This window comes from Battus philenor, unplaced genomic scaffold (genome assembly GCF_028537555.1).
Source record: "Battus philenor isolate CCGP_79_NKW_IND1 unplaced genomic scaffold, ilBatPhil1.0.hap1 SCAF_14, whole genome shotgun sequence".
NCBI classification, from domain to species: Eukaryota; Metazoa; Arthropoda; class Insecta; order Lepidoptera; family Papilionidae; genus Battus; species Battus philenor.
Genome location: NW_027181676.1, coordinates 7345658 through 7365362, shown reverse-complemented (window position 1 = coordinate 7365362; position 19705 = coordinate 7345658). Strand labels below are relative to the sequence as shown.

At 33.3% G+C, this 19705-nt stretch overlaps 1 protein-coding gene across 1 annotated transcript in view; it reads left to right on the top strand.

The window, feature by feature from the left end:
* Nucleotides 1-297: 297 nt before the first annotated feature.
* The window catches only part of sr (stripe), a 36832-nt gene continuing 17424 nt past the window's right edge, over nucleotides 298-19705 (top strand). The window contains exons 1-2 of the mRNA XM_068761345.1: nucleotides 298-541; nucleotides 6571-6716. Coding sequence (XP_068617446.1) covers nucleotides 298-541; nucleotides 6571-6716 — 390 coding nt within the window. The remainder of the gene's footprint in view (nucleotides 542-6570; nucleotides 6717-19705) is intronic.

Sequence of the window (19705 nt, the reverse complement as noted above, 5' to 3'; positions counted from 1 at the left end):
CGAGATCCGCGCGACGAGATCCGCGGGGGCGGCACGCCACACGCCCTCGCCGCTCCGCGCGCCGCAGTCGAGGATGTGGCTCTGCGCGCGGCTCTCATTCGCTACACCTGTGTTCACTTACCCGTATGCACGGTACACGCGACTACCATGGAGCTTAGCCTTAGTTAGTTGTACGTTCTGTGATATCTAAGTAGAAAGCCGTGATCGGTTCGGTCGGCGCAGAAGTCGGTGCGTGCTGTGTGGAGTGCAAGGTGCGAGGTGCGGGAATGCGAGCGTGCGATGCTCTCTGTGATCGCGATGCGTCGGCCGGAGGACGAGGAGCTCGGGCGCGGCGACGGCGACGAGTTCGTGGACATCTCGCAGATGCAGCTTCTGGTGGAGGCGGGGCCCAGCGGGCTGCAGTACGGCGGGCCGCAGCCGCCGCTCGCGCAGCCCGCGCCCTACGCGCCCTACACACAGCCCCATCTCCCCACCACCTCCGCCTCAACCTCCGCCACTGTCGACGACCTCTTCGCTCTCTACTTTACGCCAGCGACGCATGGTAAGCCAACATTAATAAAAAACAAATAAAATCAGATCACGTACCTCTAATCACAGTGCCATCTAAATGCTACCGTACATCGTGTATGCTTTAACAAAGTCGGTATATTTTTAAACAAAACTGTCCACATGCATAACAAAACATAATCCTTTTAACCCGGATATCAAAATTTGTATAATAAAAAAGACAAAAATTTAGCACAAAAATTTTACAAACAATATCAATAGATTTAAAATTAACTTTAACTATTCCCTTCCGTCTATTTGCATTAAATATAAAATAATTTTGATATTATTCATGTATTATAAAGTACAGGCAAAAATCCGTTGTTACCAATATTATAAATATCAAACGCAAACTAGTTTCATGGTGTCGATAGGAATTTCAAATCAAGGTAAAAATTTAAAGCAAACTGACTTTTATAACCATTGACAATCGAACCACACTCTAAAACGTAGTAGCATAAAGGTGTTAATCGAATGGCTTTCATTTTTTTATTATAAAGGATTGTTAAATAAAGACTTTCGACAGTTTCTATTAACATTACTTAACTGGGCGTTAGAACAGACTACTTGTTGCTGATAAATTGATAATATTGCGGGAACAAGTTCTAGCAAACGCGCGCCTAAGGTTGCAAGATCAAAGGCATTGATTCTGTTGTCTACCATGAACAATCTTGTATTGCCCGCTGCATGCAAACCGCTTTGAATTAAGCCAATAACTAAACGGTCAACATTGAGACCGATGTGTATTGTCTGATCCAAGTAACATTGCATCTCGTTTCAGTATTTCTTTTTTTACAAATCATTAAAATTATTAAATTTATTAAATTCTTCTGCCATTAAGTAATACATAGAAAGACTATGATTTTTCTTTTTATCTAATGTATTATTTATTATTATCTATAATTTAATTCCTACTTAACATGAGACTTTGTATGTTTACCCCGTTTTATACACGACCTAATGTAAGGCTATTTTTATTTTTTTTTCTCCAAATACTACTAATAATAATTCTAAAATTACTTCGAGATGCTAATTAAGGTCACAACTGCTCTGAGAAAACTAATTATAAATAGCTATGTATTGTTTACCAAAGATTTTTTATTTTCGTTTTTCTTCAATAAACAGGACCGTTTTCTAGAGGTAAAATCTGTAAAAGAGTAAAAGTATAATTAAACTATTATTTGCTATTAATTAACGTTTGGTACACGCTATCCAAAAATCAACAGTTTGTAAAATAATAAATAACGTAATGAGAATGTAGTAATAAAAAGCATTTTCAAAATTCAGATTACTACAAATTAAAATTAATTATTATTTTATTCGCCTTTCGCATTCTATAAAAAAATTGTCAATGCGACATATACCACAGTGGTTACTTTATGAATAATGAAAATACTAATTATTGGAAATAAATTTAAAAGATTGAAAGCCGTTAGCTAACAAACGAGATATACAAACACCCTTTTAAAGATTTTATAGCTATAATCAATCATCCTTTATTACTAAATAAAAGTATTACTCCAAAAGTTCATTACGAAGACTATTCTTTTTTAATCCAAATATATTCAAATTGTCAATGACAAGACTACCGTCCGCTGCTACGATCTTATCACGTAAGTAGTTCATTATACACGAAAAAGCGCAGACGAGTGAGAACTTCTGTTTGATAACAACTTCTGATTGTTAGCCTGATAAGATCGATAGGGGCCATCAAAAATTGAGATACATTTGGAATTTTACCAGGACTCGATTACAGAAATCATTATCGTCATACTAAATAACTTTTGCACTCAAAAATTTGTTTAAACATTTCTTGTTTAGAAAGATCTCTAAATATTCATTATTTATGAAGAACAACTGTATTTTGCGGGTGGCAGTTAAACCACCGTGCAAGTATTTCTTCCTGCTTTGTGAGCAAAGTAAGTGCCGGTTGTGATTAATGTGGTGTAAATGACAGAGACTATTTATTTACAATAGTGACTATCTGATTTTTCGCGTCTAAATTCAAATCGGTTCACGAATACAAATTCGAATGAACAATAAAAGATTAACACTAAAAAGTATTGACGTCTATAGTGGCCAGTTATATGGAGCATTTTCATTTGAACGCTATATGTCAGCTACAAGCCTTTATCTATGCATAATCAAAACAGTATAAATAGTAATTTAGATGTTGGATACTTTATATCTTTTCAATCTAATCTAAGATTAAATAGCATAACGTTATCAGAAAGTGTGACATACCTTAACACTATCTTAACTCGTAATATATTCGAAACTACAAAGAGAAGGAAGGAAGACCACAAAGAGGTCATTTTTTATCTGCGTAATTTTATAAATATGTATATTTAATACTATTATGAAAGATAAAACACTCAATTACCGAAGATTGGATGTAATGATACGTAGGTTTACCAATCTGGTAACCAATACCAAGGCCATAAAATGAAATATAATTTCATAATGGAATATATCTCTTTATCAGATTTTATTAGGAATGGGTTTTTATGATTACTTCAATAAAGCAAGATGGCTTTCTAAGTACACCGAATTGCCCATTTGTCGCCAAATAGTGCCGAACAAACCTTTCCGGCGTTATAAGCGTTTTAAAATAGTAAATTTATTGAATTAAAAAGTTACCCCTTAAGTGATACACACCAATAAACGCAAGAGTCTTACAATATCTTCATATTCCAACACAAAGTAACAAGTATAAACAACACTTTACAAACATATCCTGATACAAATTATCTTTTTGCATTAAATCCTATCTCTATGGATAATTTACTTTTAATCAGGTTTTTACAACACAAAAAAACTTCACATTAGTCATATTTAAATATATGTTTTTATTTGTGAAGTATTCCATACAACTTCTAAAACTTATAAAACAATTTTTCTTTATTTCACAAGAAGAGTCGCATTTCAATTAAAAATAATTAACTCATGCAACATATTTCAGAGTGAAAACTTTATAAAGAGTAAATAGAAATAGATATAAAAAATTTAAAACTTTTTGCCTATAAATGAGCTATACATTAACGATTTGCTATAAATAAATAGCTATACATTAATGTTTTTACAACTAGAACTAATCATCCCATAGAATCTTTGATCTATCAATAGTCTATTTGCTTCGTGTATTGAACTTTCTTAAAAACGCATGCATTCATATTTGCATAAAATAATTCTTTACGTGCTATTCAAATATTTCTCTTTTCATCACTATTGGTGATCAGCCCACAGCTCAGTCGCGAGGCATATGCTCCATAGTCAGTCATCCAACGTGATAAGTAGAGAAATCATGAATCGGATTCAATCAATTTTTTATTTAATCTAACAAAATCCAATATTTACGTTATATAGTTCTCTTTGCCGGAGTTTTTATCCCGCGAAGTTTAATTTAAACTAATGTACATAATTCCACAGATAAACAAATAAAGGACAATGTGCCTAACTGCGCAGCTCTCTTCGAACAAACGTTAATACGGCGATATTCCGATTTACGACGACTTTATCGTCAACTACTACAATAACTTCGGCTTATATGTATCACAGTGTGGCAATTAGGTATGTAAAATGGTCAGTCAATTTAGCTTCATATAGAAAAATCTGCTGAAGGGTCATCCTCGTGACATTCCATTAGACACGCACTTAGATAAAGGTACTCCGCGACATTAGCTCACTCATAATAATTCGGATCAGCGTTCCGTATACTGTTATCTGGACCGGACGCAGTTAATCGGCTGAGTATGCGCAACAAACGCTATCATGTTCACCCGACTCACCATAAACACTGCTATTCTGTGTCGTTATAATGTCTCGTAACTTACCACGAAATATATCTTGTAATTTACTTGTACCATGAACTTCCTTCAAGGTTTTATTGTCAAGAGTTTTTATACCTGTCGCAGTCCAATAGAAAGAACAAATAAATGAAACATATTTCAGAGTTATCACTTTATTTATAGGTGTCTTAATAATAAAAAACGTTTACTTATAAAAAGGCACCCTAAGAAACATTTAAAGTCTATGCATTTTCATTATAATTGTTATTGATATTTATTATTGGTATAATTACAATTTTACTCGCCTTTTTTTGGTTTTGATTTACTGTGGTTTATGGTTTCCCATTTTTCTAAAATAATGTCATTATAATGCAATTTTATTCTAGGCACATACAATCTTTTTATTTCTCCATATTTTAATATGCTTTCTTCAGTGTTCGCCGTCGCCGTGTAGTCTATAGATACCCATTACAAGGAAATTGGCCTCGACCAAAAGTATTTATGGGAGGATATAACATACTCGCTCCGCTTGGCAGGTGGATTGCCGATTGCAGTATGGTGTTATGGTGCGCGGAGGACACTGCTGCCCATCCTTTGTAAACTCGTTTGGAAGCAGTTGCGATGCTATATAAATAATGCACAAATTGTGAATATACCCGGGATATAATTATATCCCGGGAATTAAATCTGTCGTCTACGGTCGCAATTCTCAGTGCTCTACCGCTGCTTCATATTTTTAATAGACATCAGCTAAGAGCAAGTGTTTAAATTTAACATGTTATATTTATGGGAAGAGACATTTGTTATTTTGTTATTTTCCATAAACATTATGGATAATAACAACATATTTCCAACATATTTCTATAAACACATTCCTGACCTGCCTTGCCTAAAAGAAAATATAAAAAACATCTTGTAAGTAATGGAGAGATTGACTCTCCTGATCAGCATTAACCTTAAATGTTTGCAAGCAGCATGACATCGATTCCTTTATCGCCAACGTTTTTTCACCAAGATTAGACCTCGTAATATTTAAGCAACGTTTATAAAAAAGCTAGAGGAATGTTCATGTTTTCTATTTGGCAATAAAAATTGTAGAAAATCATTTTAGTTGCAAATCTTTCTTAAATATTTTCAGCCTAATATAATACTATAAGCGAAAACGTCTAATTTATTCTTAGTGTAAGTACACCATTGGTTTATATAATTACTTACAGCTGTTCTTTTTATTAAAGTCAATCTTAATCCTCGTATCTCTTTGTAATATAGTTTACTAAAGATAAGACCAACGCTTTAAAATTATTCATTTTATGATCAAATACTCCTAATTGGATATTAATATTATAATAATTAATATTAAAAGCAATTCTAAGAAGATTAAGGTGTTTATTAAATTTCCTATAAACGGTAAATATCTTATTCTTTCAAGAACTAGGTGTTGTATTAAGAAATAGGCGTTACTTTTTCAATAATATTCCATAAAGAAACCTATCTAACTAAAACCTCCTTGCCTCTGATTGGATGGAATCTACTCATCGACCATGAAACTTTCATAGGACCAACCAATAAATAAATTGATCTCTATATTACGGTTCAGTTTATATTTACTACCTACGTAAATAGGTACTTTAAGTAATTGATGTACTATATCTTTCAGTGTGTTAGCAATTCTAACATAACACTGTGATGTATTTGATTGCAGGGCTTTTTTGGAAACTTGTTTGTGAGTAGTGGCAATCCTATACAAGCGATGGACAAAGTTTAAATTATATATAAGACAGTATGCCAATAATCGAGCTCGCGACCCACGGTCGCAAGTCTCGGTGTTCTGCCACTGGGCCACCACTACTCGATTTATTTACAATTTTGTTTTAGCAATTAACGATAGTTCATCAACATCATCTTCATTTCAATCGTTGGTGCTGCACATAAGCATAGATTTCCAATAAGAGCGATTGGAAGTGTTACAAGATTATGTGTACAAATTAATTACAAGAATTTATGTCTATAAATGGGTAATACAAGAATGTTCGCCAGGTTCGAATATATGAAATCGTTATGACTGTTTACTTCGTAAACCGTAGACATTTACGTAAGGAACTAAAAAATTGAGTATGAATGTATAAAATAATTATCAAATTTAGAATATAGGCGTCCATATATGGCAGTCGAATTGACCGATAAAGTTATCTAATATATCTATGCTTCTAGTAATGCGTGCCGATACTGTCAAAAGAGGTGCATCCCACGCTGTGCGCGTTACATGAAGAGGTCGGCTCGTCTGAGGTGCCCACACTACAGGCCATTACACCTCGCCGTTCCCAGATGTGCGATAGCTACCTCTTTGAATGGCCGCGGCCACCGGGGCACGCGCGTGCTTTTGTAACGGCCCGCGCCGTCTCACGTCGCCGCACATAAATTGACAACGTTGCCTTTCCGGACGAGCCCCGCAACAACGCCGCTGCCACTGATTTGCATCACAATATTAATGACTCTTCCGACTCTAAAAAAACTTCTATGATTTTATTCATAAGCACTTGGAGCACAGATATAGACAGTTATAAAAAGAGGGCCCTTCTTGATGAGAGCACATAGATCATAACTTTACGAACAAATTAAGAGCAGCTTTAATCTAGAGCAACTGTCCAACAACCAACAAGGTATACATTCGTTATCCACGCTATGATTTCATACAAAAGCTCCATCGCGTACCATTCACAGCCTACATGCAGAAAGTACCTTGTGCAGTAATTAAAACCTTTATTTAAATGTGCGATTCCAAATTATCCTAATTCCTAAAAAAGGCGTAACGTGCACGCTACAACACCACCGTTATCATCATAATTTCAGCTGTAGAACGCTAAATAATCTAGCATTAGGCCTTTTCCGTACAATTCCAAATAGATCAGTCTGAATCGACCTGCATCCAGCCTTTTCTGACAACTTCCCATAGTGTTCCATAGATATCCCATAGTGCGCTTGTTAGTCTCTATTTCACAACCTTAAGGACCTAGCGGCCATCTATTCTGCGCGTTATGTGGCCTGCCCACTACCACACTTCAACCTACCTATAGCCTATGCCTATGTCTAGCTTGAGCATAGCTCTCTCCGTGGCTCGTTGATTGACTGACTTTGCCAGTAAGACTCGTTAGACATAGCACCCTTTCGACACCGAGAAACATTGTTGACTTCAAAAATAGCGAGACAACTGTTCGCTCCGCGGTCAGATTATACGCCATCACTCACTGGCCGAGACTTGCATATTCGTAATACTGCCATAAATCACACGGGTTTTCTCTTATAAAATCTGAAAGGTTACCTTCAAAAAGAAATTACTCTCCTACCTAAATGAAACAAACATTCATTCTTTCGATAGAGTGTTATTAAACTACAATTTTCTCCGTATATCACTTCCAGGTTCGGAATATTAATTCTATCGAGATCATAGTTATAAACCCTAATAATTTTACAATAATACAAGATTTTTTTCTGGTTTTAAAATATAATTTTGTTTTATAAAAAAAATACATATTCTTGATAAACTGTTAAATCCATTGTTAACTTGAAAGGTGTTGTCAGATACGAGAAACTAATCTGTACAACCAACTGAGATTATTTTTAATCGAAGCAGTATCTGCGCTTTCATCGGCAGTTGCATGGTCCGGAAACTTTACATTAACTATAAGGAAAGACTTCCACTTAGTTAGTTATTTACTTTTTATTGTACATGTAAAAAGTTAAATTAAGGTAGGTAAAGGTTAAGGGCGGTCTTATCGCAAAACCCGATTTTTTCTGACAACCACAGGATGGCTTGCATCTTTACTTGTGAAAATTAAGAGAGATTTTCTTTTGTTATTTTAACACACACAAAGTAATAAATGCTTTATAAGTATATCAAGTTATGCAGTCATTGTACTAATTTCTATTGTGCCTCGAGACAACTTCCCGCGCTCTTCGGCGCACCTGCGACCAATGATGGAGAACAATTGCTATCATTAAGGACCATCGTCGTCCGTCCGGACCGTACGCTAAATATTCAAATAGTCCCAACTTCAATGCGAGTTAATTTAAAAGTCAATAAATTATCGCTAATGCACAATTTGCGTCGACCGGTTAACAATGCCAGTTCCCGCAATTACTTAAACGCATGTAACAGAACGATACGATCTACGTTCAGTCGTCCGGCGTCATTGTCTCACTCGATTCGAATACATGCTCCGCAATTACAGTGTATCGATTACAGCTGACTCACAGGTTGCCGATACGAGCGATTGACTACACCATAAAACGCCTCTGTTAGCCGGAATAAGCCTTACGCCGGAACATTGTCTTCGTACAAACACAGCCATTGCTACGTCTGCATTCTTAATCATGGGTTCGTGTTAGATAAGACAAGCAAACGGAACGCCAGTCACCTAAACACACTTCAACATTATCATACTTGTTCATTCACACAAGTTTCATATCATTCATAAAACTTTTAATAAATAATGTTTTGTTGTTCTCTAAGAATAGGTAAATAAACAACACAGTTGCAGGGTTATGAAAACCCCTGCTCAATGTTACCACCTAAATCAATTACATTATATGTTTCATCAATATAGACTATTATTTAAGATCGTCATATTTCAAAGAAAAGAGCAAGAGTGAAATTGGCCTGCGAGAACAAATGTTTCCTAGAAACACAACTTTAAACTCCCATAATGCTTTTCTTAACAACGTCATCGCTATCCATCGTAGAAGCATCGCGAGTGTATTGGACGTACATTACAAAAATTCGGAGATGGACTATCGCTTATTAAGTAAAAATGATCACGGTTGTGTTCTGAACAGAAATCTCATGCCATCTCATAAGCATTAAAAACATAATGCTGTCACTCTTTTATTATCTATATTACATCTAAAATTGATTGATTTGATCCAATGATTCTTTATCCGTAATCACCGCCTTCGCTTTCCATGCTTTAAATAATTTTAATACAACAAAACCAAAAAATGTTTGCCGATCACTAAAAAAAACATTAACAATGTTTTGCGACATCCTCGTACACCAAGACATTAAATTTGTGTAGCCTCAAAGGTTATATTTTGTATCTTTACTTACGTTAAACGAGTAACGTACACAGCTTTCGGTAACAACAAATAGCTAAATATGACATATGATGAGATGTCGTCGAGTTGGCAGTTGCGCTTACACAAAATTTAATTTCGTCCATCTTATTTTTATGCCAAACGCGTGCAAGACTCAGTCATACGGGCTATTAATAATTGTACATAAACCATTATTATTTTAAATATTTAGTCACCTTTATTCAGACACTATAATGTAATAAAAATAAAGTGTCATGTGATTTTATCTTATTGCAAACCGGTACGGACAGTATTAGTTTAAAATTAGTCATACAATTGATATGTAGACGTATTGAAACTCTTGTTTAAGTGACAGCTCCATATCTGATTTCGGTGTAAATCTATAATTATCGGGGCAACCAATAAGAATCAAGAAAATAAAAATTAATAATAATTTAAAGTATCTATTCATAGTTAGCAAAAGTTAAGTTTAAGTTACGGCAAGAAATTCGAGTTTATTTGACGATTATCTCAAACAGAATTCCACAGAGTGCGAGAACTCCTGTCGCTTGGTACGTGACAGAATCAAACCCTGTTTACACGGATATAGAGTAAAAAGCAACTACCAACTTTGTAGCTCTGTATTATCTGTTAATTTTTTGAGTGTGCTTATTTGTGGACTTCATTTTTTAAAAAGCAAGCATCATTTAATTATAAAGAAGAATAACCTTTTTCTATGCGTGTAATAAAATAATACGTTTATCTATTTGCATATATTTAATGACCCTTTAGGTCATAAATATATGCAAAAACATTTTAAAATAAGCAAAAAATGTTAGTACTTTAAAAGTTGTTAAAACAGACACTCAGTTAACGAAAATAAACCAGTTTCACGTTTAAAATTTTGCGCCCTTTATTGCGTTTCCTCCTTAGAAATAATTAATATCACTGTACAAAATTCACAAACAGTATCTGCCCATCAACTACGTTAATCTTCAGTCTAGGATTTTTTAAATTTACGAGAAGACGACAAATTTAATAGTATCTTTTGTAAAGCTGGATCGAAGCCAATGTTTCACTCGTTTTAGGTTTTGTGCAATCGGCCTATTTTTTTAAAGCGTAACAGTTGCACGCGACACGCGCTCACGTTTGTGTAACAGAAACCATTTCAAAATAATATTAGCTCTTCTAGAAAACAATTTAGATATTATGATGAATCTTTGAACATCTTACTCCTATGTATCTTTTCCTAATCATTGTTTATTCTAAAATGAAAATCCGTGCACACTGGGTGCTTTTTATTGATGGCTTGTGACATACATCTGACATAGTCAATAAAGGAAAAGTAGCATTGACTAAGGTAAAAATTAAAAATAATAACGAGCTTACTGAGCCTTAATCTAGATTCCCTAAGATAAGTAATTATTTATAAGCTACTTTGTACACTTTTGCAATAGACTTGCTCACGATGTGACAATGAAAATGAAATGTTAAGAAAATCCTACTTTACTATTGTAAAGAATTTATAAATGACAATACAGATTGAGAATGAATTGCTCTAACCACTATATTAAGAACATTTGTGGCAATTATTAAAATCCGAAAAGAAAAATTCGGTTGAATTTGTAGAGGGCCCTATTCAAATTTGGGCGCGCTTGAAATATTAGTATATTTATTTTAATTGGAAAAATTTATTTATAGGAGAGCACAATTTATTTCTTTTTTTCATCAAATTTCGGGGTATAAATTATAAATGGTCGAAAGTTGAAGATGATGCTTATAAAAAAGTGTCCTGTTCAGAAGAATTGCTCATACTAAAATATCTTGTTAGCTGTAAATATATATGTAAATAGTATCTGTAAATATATAGTGCAATAAAACAGTAGTAGCGCAGTGGTTAATTACTTAATTTAGAATCATAGGTAACACGTTTGATTTCCGATAGACGGCACATTTAAATATGGGGATGAAAAATGTTATAATCAAAATGGCATATTCTTCGACAATACGAGAAGAAAATTAGTATGCACTATACACTATACACTAGTATATTACTGGCTGTACTCTAATTCTGGCTTACTCATTAAGATTAATTTTATTACATAAAGATTAATTTTAATATCCATTAAAAATTAAAGATTAATATTCTTCTATAAACCCTTCTGAGTAATTTTAGCGCGAATATAAGTGATGAACAACACCTCAAAAACACACTCACAAATCGTTAGATGTCTACTCCGGGTAGTCGAGTTCAAAGCATGAAATAACGTGACATCGGCGAGCGTTCATCAATGCATTAGTACTAATTACCAGCATCTCGGTCGCGTGCCCTCGCTTTTGACTCACAATGATCTCCGAGACTAATGTAATAAGCAGCATAATAGAAAAAAAAAAGCGGATACTCTAATTGACTGACAAGTGCAAGACCCTGACCGCTGCGATATTGAACAAAATTAGTTGCCTCGTCGAAACTATAAGACATTGTGACGTTCCATTTGCTGTAACCTTGTCAAGCGAGGTATTGTGAAGCAGAAAACCCGGTACACCGTGTTCCGATGACAGACCATCAATCTTTTATTCATTCATTGACCATAAAACACTTGTGCGGCAACTTTAACTCAATCATTCTATTAGAATTTAAATTTTAGAATCAACTTTAGTAATACATAAGTATGATGAAAAAAATTTAATTAAGTTTTAATAAAAACCAATCAATCAATTGCCTTCCAAAGGTAAGTTATACCCCTCAACTGTAACAGTAAAATGTTACCACAAATCCAAAACTCTGGAAACTCATTTTAAAAGCAATTTTACTTATAACTATATTTTGTAACGTTTGTACAAACCGCACGACCTTCTTTAGACACTTGTAATAAAAAAGCAGAAAAGCTTTTGCATAGTCGTAGTTCTAACGGCGCTGAACGATAATGTTGTAATGTCGCAGAATCCAATTCTAATGACCAGCATGCGAGAAACTACAAAACCTCTCAAAATACATGTTATCAGTGATTATTTACAGCACTGAAACGTGGTCCCTCATTTTGTGCCAAATTGATAAGATCGCGGTCACTTGACGAGCCATAGAGAAAGCTATTGTTAATGATTTCTCTGAGAGATTAAATCAGAAATCCGAAGATCCTTAACCAAACCAAAGTGACCACCATACCCCAGTGGATTGGCAAGTTGAGGCAAATGGCAGAGGTAATGGGCGCACACTACAAGTGATCGCTGAGGCCTTAAAGACGTCCACTTCATATAGAAGGGGTGTCCAAGCTCCTTGATAATTCGAGCAATTGTTCGAAATTTGACATTTCTCGCGTGCAATAAAAAACAATACTTCGACAATCAATCGGAACCAAAATCAGTCGTTTTAAGATCCGCATGGGGCTCGTGAACCGCAGTTTGGCTACTATTGTTATATAGTATTTTTGATAAAGAAGCTGGATGCAAGCTGCTTCCAACTGCTTCTCTCGCGTCATCATGCGAATAAAATTAATACGTTTATTCGTATTCGTCCTCTACATGGCTTGTTCATACAAGTGCGGCTGATCACCTTGAATCCGCTGCTAAGGCCACTAGCGTTATTGCCTAGAACATGCCAGAAAACTTTCTAAAATTTTCCCTAACTAGTTGCTGGATGTAATATATTTATTTAATATTCCTTATTGTATACGCAAGAAAACATAAATGGTTTTATAATAATAATAAACAAAACAGTACAATTGGTCTTATCACACGAGGCAACCATAGTATGGAAACAGAAGTATAAATCAGTAGTTAACGTGTGCAAAACACGTATGTACAACAATATACACTTAAACACAAGCACAATACTTACTACAAATTAGTTATAATATATATTACGGTTTAATACATTTTATTAATATAATATGATAATAAACAAAAACATGCCTCAGAAAGAATAAAGAAACAGAGAAGGAATAAGAAATCAATTAAAAGATAAATAATCATATGGCCAGTAAATATTTCTTAACCATTTTCAGAAAAATACGTATTTACTTTTATTAATGATAATAATAATATGTTATATGTTCATACTACGAGTATTTACAAAAAGTGTCCACCTGACAGGGATCGAAACTTGTAATCTCTTACATCATTGTTAATAAATTACCATAAATAAATTAAATAATTTTTGCAGTTACTTAAATAATTAAAAGTTATTAAAAATAAATTGAGCTGAAACAATTTGATTTTTTCGTACATAATAAATGATGCAATACCATATGTTATGGAAATTCTTATGAAGAAAAAAATAATAATTTTAATACTTTCTTGGATTAAAATTATATAAAACACTAGATTCAAATTTTCTTAATATATTTCTATTAATTTCCGAAATTATAAGGTTATAAAGAACTTCCTTAGTTCAATCACGAGTCCACTAACTATTCTGGCCTGTGCCCATATCAAAACATTACGACTTAGTGGCCCAAATAAACACTGGTACAGATGACTTCTTGCAAAAAACGTCGGTTGAGAAAGCTACGAAAATAAATAACGTTACCGAAATACAATTTAAAATCGCATACATGTGTTCTCTCAAATGACGAATAAATAATCGAAGGAAAATGCTTCTGCCTTTCTATTCATTACCATTAATCAAGATAAAATGAGTACGGTCGTTTATTTTCTTTTAATTCTCAATATTTTTGTACTTATATTCCTACATTTATTAATAGGTGACAAAAATGTAACAAAAAATCAACCAGGATTACACCGGTTTGTACTCAGAACATCTTATAATTTTAAGCTTTTTCCTTTATTTATTTTTTTAAATCCAACATTGCAAAAGAAAACCCTTTTATGAATTTTATACTGTTTTTGTCAAAAGAAAAATTCATTCAATAAATTTTTAAAAATGTATAAAGTTATTGGTTATAAGTATAAGCATTGTATAAGCACAAGTTTAAAAGAAGTGAATGTATAGCACATTTGTAAGCTTTAAACTTTTATTCCAATTTCCAATTACCATAGATAAAGTGATTGCTCTGAAAAATATTACATTAATTTGTTTTCTATTGCAATGCGTCAAGCCAATAATTTCTGGCAGTACATGTTAGTCTGCAGAGACAAATAGCAAACATTAATTAATTTTATTAGGTAGTAATCCGAGTTTCAATCAAACTTTTTTTATTATTTGTTATTATGATATTTTTATTATCATTAGGTTATTTATTATTTCTGAAACTATTTATTTTAGGAAAGGGTGTAACTTCACCTCTTTATAGCTTTTACACCTACAGCCAATCACTGAGCATATGAAGCTGAAACGAGCAGTCGTTTCTTCATCCATGTATTAACCAAAACTTCGATGTGATCCAAAATGCGCTTCATTAAAATAATTACAACAATTCTATAGCGCTAATCATCAATTAAAATAAATAATTACATCAGACGTATGTTAAGAGTGAGCCAGCCAATACTTTGTGCAATTACAATCAAACTGAAGGTTTGGTGACCGAATTTCGAGAGTGAGTCACGGGCGAGTGGTGTCCTATATCGTTCATTATTTATGGGCTGCTGAGCGGTAATTGCGGTCGGGACCTCGCGACACACGGCTCGTTTATCTAATTAGTGTCCCGGCGCACTCGTCTGCAAGCCTGTCTGCTCGCGTGCACGCCTGTGAGCTGCTTTGCACGACTAACGTCCATCGTCCTGATGCTATCGCTACATATCAAACCTATCCATTACTTCTGACACACATTATTCCTTTATTTATTTATTTATCATTGTATAATTGAGCAGCTCACTTATACAATGATAAATAAACGAATTTATCATTGTATAATTGAGTACTGTTAAGATGAGATAAGAAAATAAAAAAATGTAAAATAAACAAATGTAATGCAAATGTAGGATCCAGTAGAGAGGGCGATGAAAATGAGACCATGTATGAAACGAAATAATGGATATTAAGACATCCTGTATGGATTCAGTAAAAGATATTAAAAAGGAGAGCGTGAAATATATAGTATGTGAAAAATATTATTGTTATATAGTAGCTAGCCCTGTCCATATCACCATAATAAAAATATTAAAGTTTAGCTATCAGTCAGTCATATTATTTCTTGTTTAAAACTTAAACATCATTTCCTCCATTTTTAAATGTAATTATGCCAATACTACATTAAAAACGATTTAAGAATCCTATGCAATTTCTTTGCTCACTGTTCACTAAAAGTTTCCAGGCAACAGCCTCTTCTGTGTACAGTAATACCATATAGCAACCAACCGACCTGCCAAGCGTGGCGATATATCTATCAGTGTATTTCTAGAATATAGTACATTGTAGAAACACACTGATAGGCATAAGCATACCAGTGTGCGTCTATGAGCTGAAACGGATTAATTCACATCTTCAGATCTCCAGATCACAAATATTAAAATCATTTTAAGAATTTTAATAAACGTAGCAAAAATATAGTGGGTTTAATATTTAAAAAGTAGTTAGGTTGTCAGATATGTACAAAAGTAAAAACTATAATAATAAATCTTTAAGCTATCAACTTTCATTAATTTTATAATTTAAACTTTAAGATATATAGAGCTATAAAAATTCGTTTAAAATATCATAGATTGACTTTAAAACTCACTTTAACATTGATAAATGTTTAAGAGTTATACCTTATTTAAATTACTAAATCCAGTTAAAATGATTCAATCTCTATTACGATCATGTTTATGTCTTCTTTTAGAAAAGGTTTATAAAAGCAGCTGACAAATAGCATGACATTTAATAAAAGACATCGTCTTATTCTAAAAGAAAACCTCCGGTAAACTTTACTTTATATTTAGCTTGCGCAAGAGATAAATAATCAACTAATGAATAAATATGATTATAGTAATAAACAATGGAGTTAATAGCTATTCTGTTCAACGAAATAAGTAGGAAACCTTTTATGGCATCGCCAAACTAGCTGTGATAGTTAAGCAAACATAACTTATTACATAACAATGATAGACTGTATCTCTTGATATTGTTACGTTTTTGGCATTATTTGTTTTCAAGGATAATAAGTATTAAATATAACTTGGTACCAATCCTGTCAAGTATCAATAGGCCGCGCTTAATAAAAATAATTTGTTTAATTAAAATATCAATAAGAGTATCTCTTCTAATTCAAATATTTTGGACACAAAAGTTGAGGACATAGGTTATAATTAAATAAATCAATGAAAACGTCAGTGAGCTTTTTATAAAACGTGACAGTAATTTTTGACATGTATTTTTTTTACTAAAAATCGAAAACAACGGAACAAATATAAAGTAAATGCGATTATAATATTATGCCTTTAACAAGATTTTCTGCTTGATTAACTGGTTACCGGTATATATGAATACGTGTATATGTGTACTATAAATACGTGTATATATTTTATACATATATACCTATAAACATACTGTGCTGTGATTACCATACAGCTAAATAAGCTGTGCAAGAGTCTTACATCAGACATACTATCGAAATTAAAAGAGTTATGCATTTGCATCACTCGCTTAAACTCGCTTAAAGCCGTGAGAGCCGTGACCAGGCCCGTTCAAGAACTATCAAATTGGATTGGTAATCGCATTTCGAGTTATAATCCAAGCCTAATTCTTTCTCGTAATCACCTATGCAAAGCTCGGCGGGCACACACAAATGTAGTACATAATGTAACGGCCCATGCCACGGACTCCCTCCTCGAACTTAATTACTGTAAAGAAATCTAGACTACGCGCGTACTAAAGTCAGTTTTAATGTAGATACGTGATAAATGCGATGGCTTATTGATGCCAAAAAATTATTTGAACGCTGCAAATGATAATAAAAAACCTTCAAATGGTTTTGTAACATACACTCGAATTACCGTGGGCAGTATTTCCTAATTCGTATAATGAATGAACATCCATAATTCAATTTCGTACTCGGTTTTGCTTTGTAAATAAAAGATGTCGCACATAAAGATGAGTCAAGCAGTGTTAGCGGCAGATGGCGACGGCAATGGCTTAGCGTGTTGGCGGAGACAATGGATCTAATCCGTGCCGCGAAACCTGCAGGCCTTACCTTGACTCCTACGCCGAGTCGTTCCTTTTACTAAGCGCTAGACCTCGTCCACGGACGGTTTTCAAATGCATGCTGTCACAAACATAAAGTTCATTAACATTTTCAAGTGAAAATATTTAAGGTAATATTTTAATCAACATTTTTACATAAATCCATTAAAAACAAGTTATTAGTATAGTCTAAGATCTAACAAATCTTGCAAAAAACTTTTCATGTAGTAAATAATATTTCTTTTTATGTAAAACAGCTGAATTATTACAATTTTATTGTCTTTCCATTTCACAACACGTATATACATGTTGCATTCTTGTTATGTGTCATTATCAGTACCAGATGTCTGATTTATTTTGTCACAGTAGAAATAAAAATTATCATAAAGTTTTCATCGTTCTTATATTTATTTATTTTATCTCAATATCTGTTATATTACTTTAGAATTGATACATGTACTTTATTTACATAAAAGCAACAATTCAAAGCGAAATGCAGCCATACTTAAATAATGAGTATTCGTAAGTCTAATAGAATATAGGATAAAGGTGTACGCATTCAAAGAGCATGAAAAATCTGTTACTGATACCAGTGATTCGTTTTTTACAATAAGTAAACAGAAGTTGAGACATCCTTTTAAATTTTTTTTTTGAGACTTTATTTTAAAAAACACCACCCGAAATTTTGTATGCAATAATATTCTTTATATTTAATAAGTAACAAATTACAATAATACCCCTACAAATATTCTAGTCTTTTTCATTCTTAATTCTTAACAATGTCTATCTAATTCAAATAATATTTTCATTGTGATCCAGTTTAAAATAATGACATTTTTTCATTTGATTTTAGTCAATACGTCTTACTATTTCTTATATTCGATTATATTTATCGGAGACCCTGCGAAATAGATAATAAACCTTCGTTTTTCATTGCTCGAACCATGAAATCCATTATATATGTTATAGATGTAAAAGCTTTAATACATTCACCATGTATAGCTCATTTGCTGAAAATAATATATTGTAAACCATAAGCAAATGTCAAGGGTTTCACGAATAGTAATTAACTTAATGTAATGAGAAGAGTATTTTCAAAATTCGATTTACAACATTTTAAAATCAATTTTCGTTTACTATCTGTCTCCTGCAGTCTTTATACTGAGAAAATTATTAGTCTGTCGCACTCCAATAGAAAGAATTAAGTAATGTGATATATTTCAGAATTATCACTTTATGTGAAAGATTGTAAACGCTACGAAAACTATACATGTTCAAAGCTTTTACACCTATAATCATTCACCCTGTATATTAAGACACCTTTACCCAAAAAAAGAAGCTTAAATGTTACTAAATTAAAAAAGTAAACAATAAAATTCCTCGCGTTGTATGTTAATACAAGGGCATGTCCCGATCGAGTTTATTATAATTAGTGTTACAGATTTCCTTGTGTTATTATTCATGAGCAATGGCCTCTGAGCTAATGAATGAATGGGGCACGCTCGTGCCGCCCACGGCGGGTTCATTCATACGTAGCCCAGCGTGCTTAGCTAGCCTATCAATGTCAACCTACAACATGAACGCTCCAACATTAACATCTACATTGAAGCCGTAAACTATATGTTATTTAGACAAAGTCAATGCCAAAAATGCCAAACTATTTAAAACTTTAAACAAGAAAAACTATTCTTTTGTCTAGTATACGGGTCAATCTTGACAATAGCTGAAACCTATAAATAACTTTAATAAACGAATTGAATAAAAAAATCACAATTAAAACGTTGATTCGTTTAAAATACTGTTAAATATTATACGTCTTTGAAACAAAAAAACTCATTATTATAAATTTCAATATTATTAATTCACTCACGCGAATTTTTTACCAATTTTTTTTTCGTGTTTTTTTAATTATTCACTGTGTATTATCACAGACACTATAATAATACCTGTAAAAGTCAAGGGTTACACTTGAACACGTATTTATGAAACTTATTGACTAATGTAACACATTTTTATTCAAAAACTATAATCAACAAGTTAAAAGACAAAGGTCAAAATCAATAACGAAATGGCAGAGTTGACGACATACATTGAACACGGCACGGGTGGAGGAATGCTGAACGATGAATGGAAGAGAGAGGGTGGAGGTAGATGTTAGTGTGAGGTGACGGGGGGACATTTTCGTGGCCATGGCCAGAAGACAACCAGGCACACGCATGCGCGGAAGTAGCAGGTTCAAGGA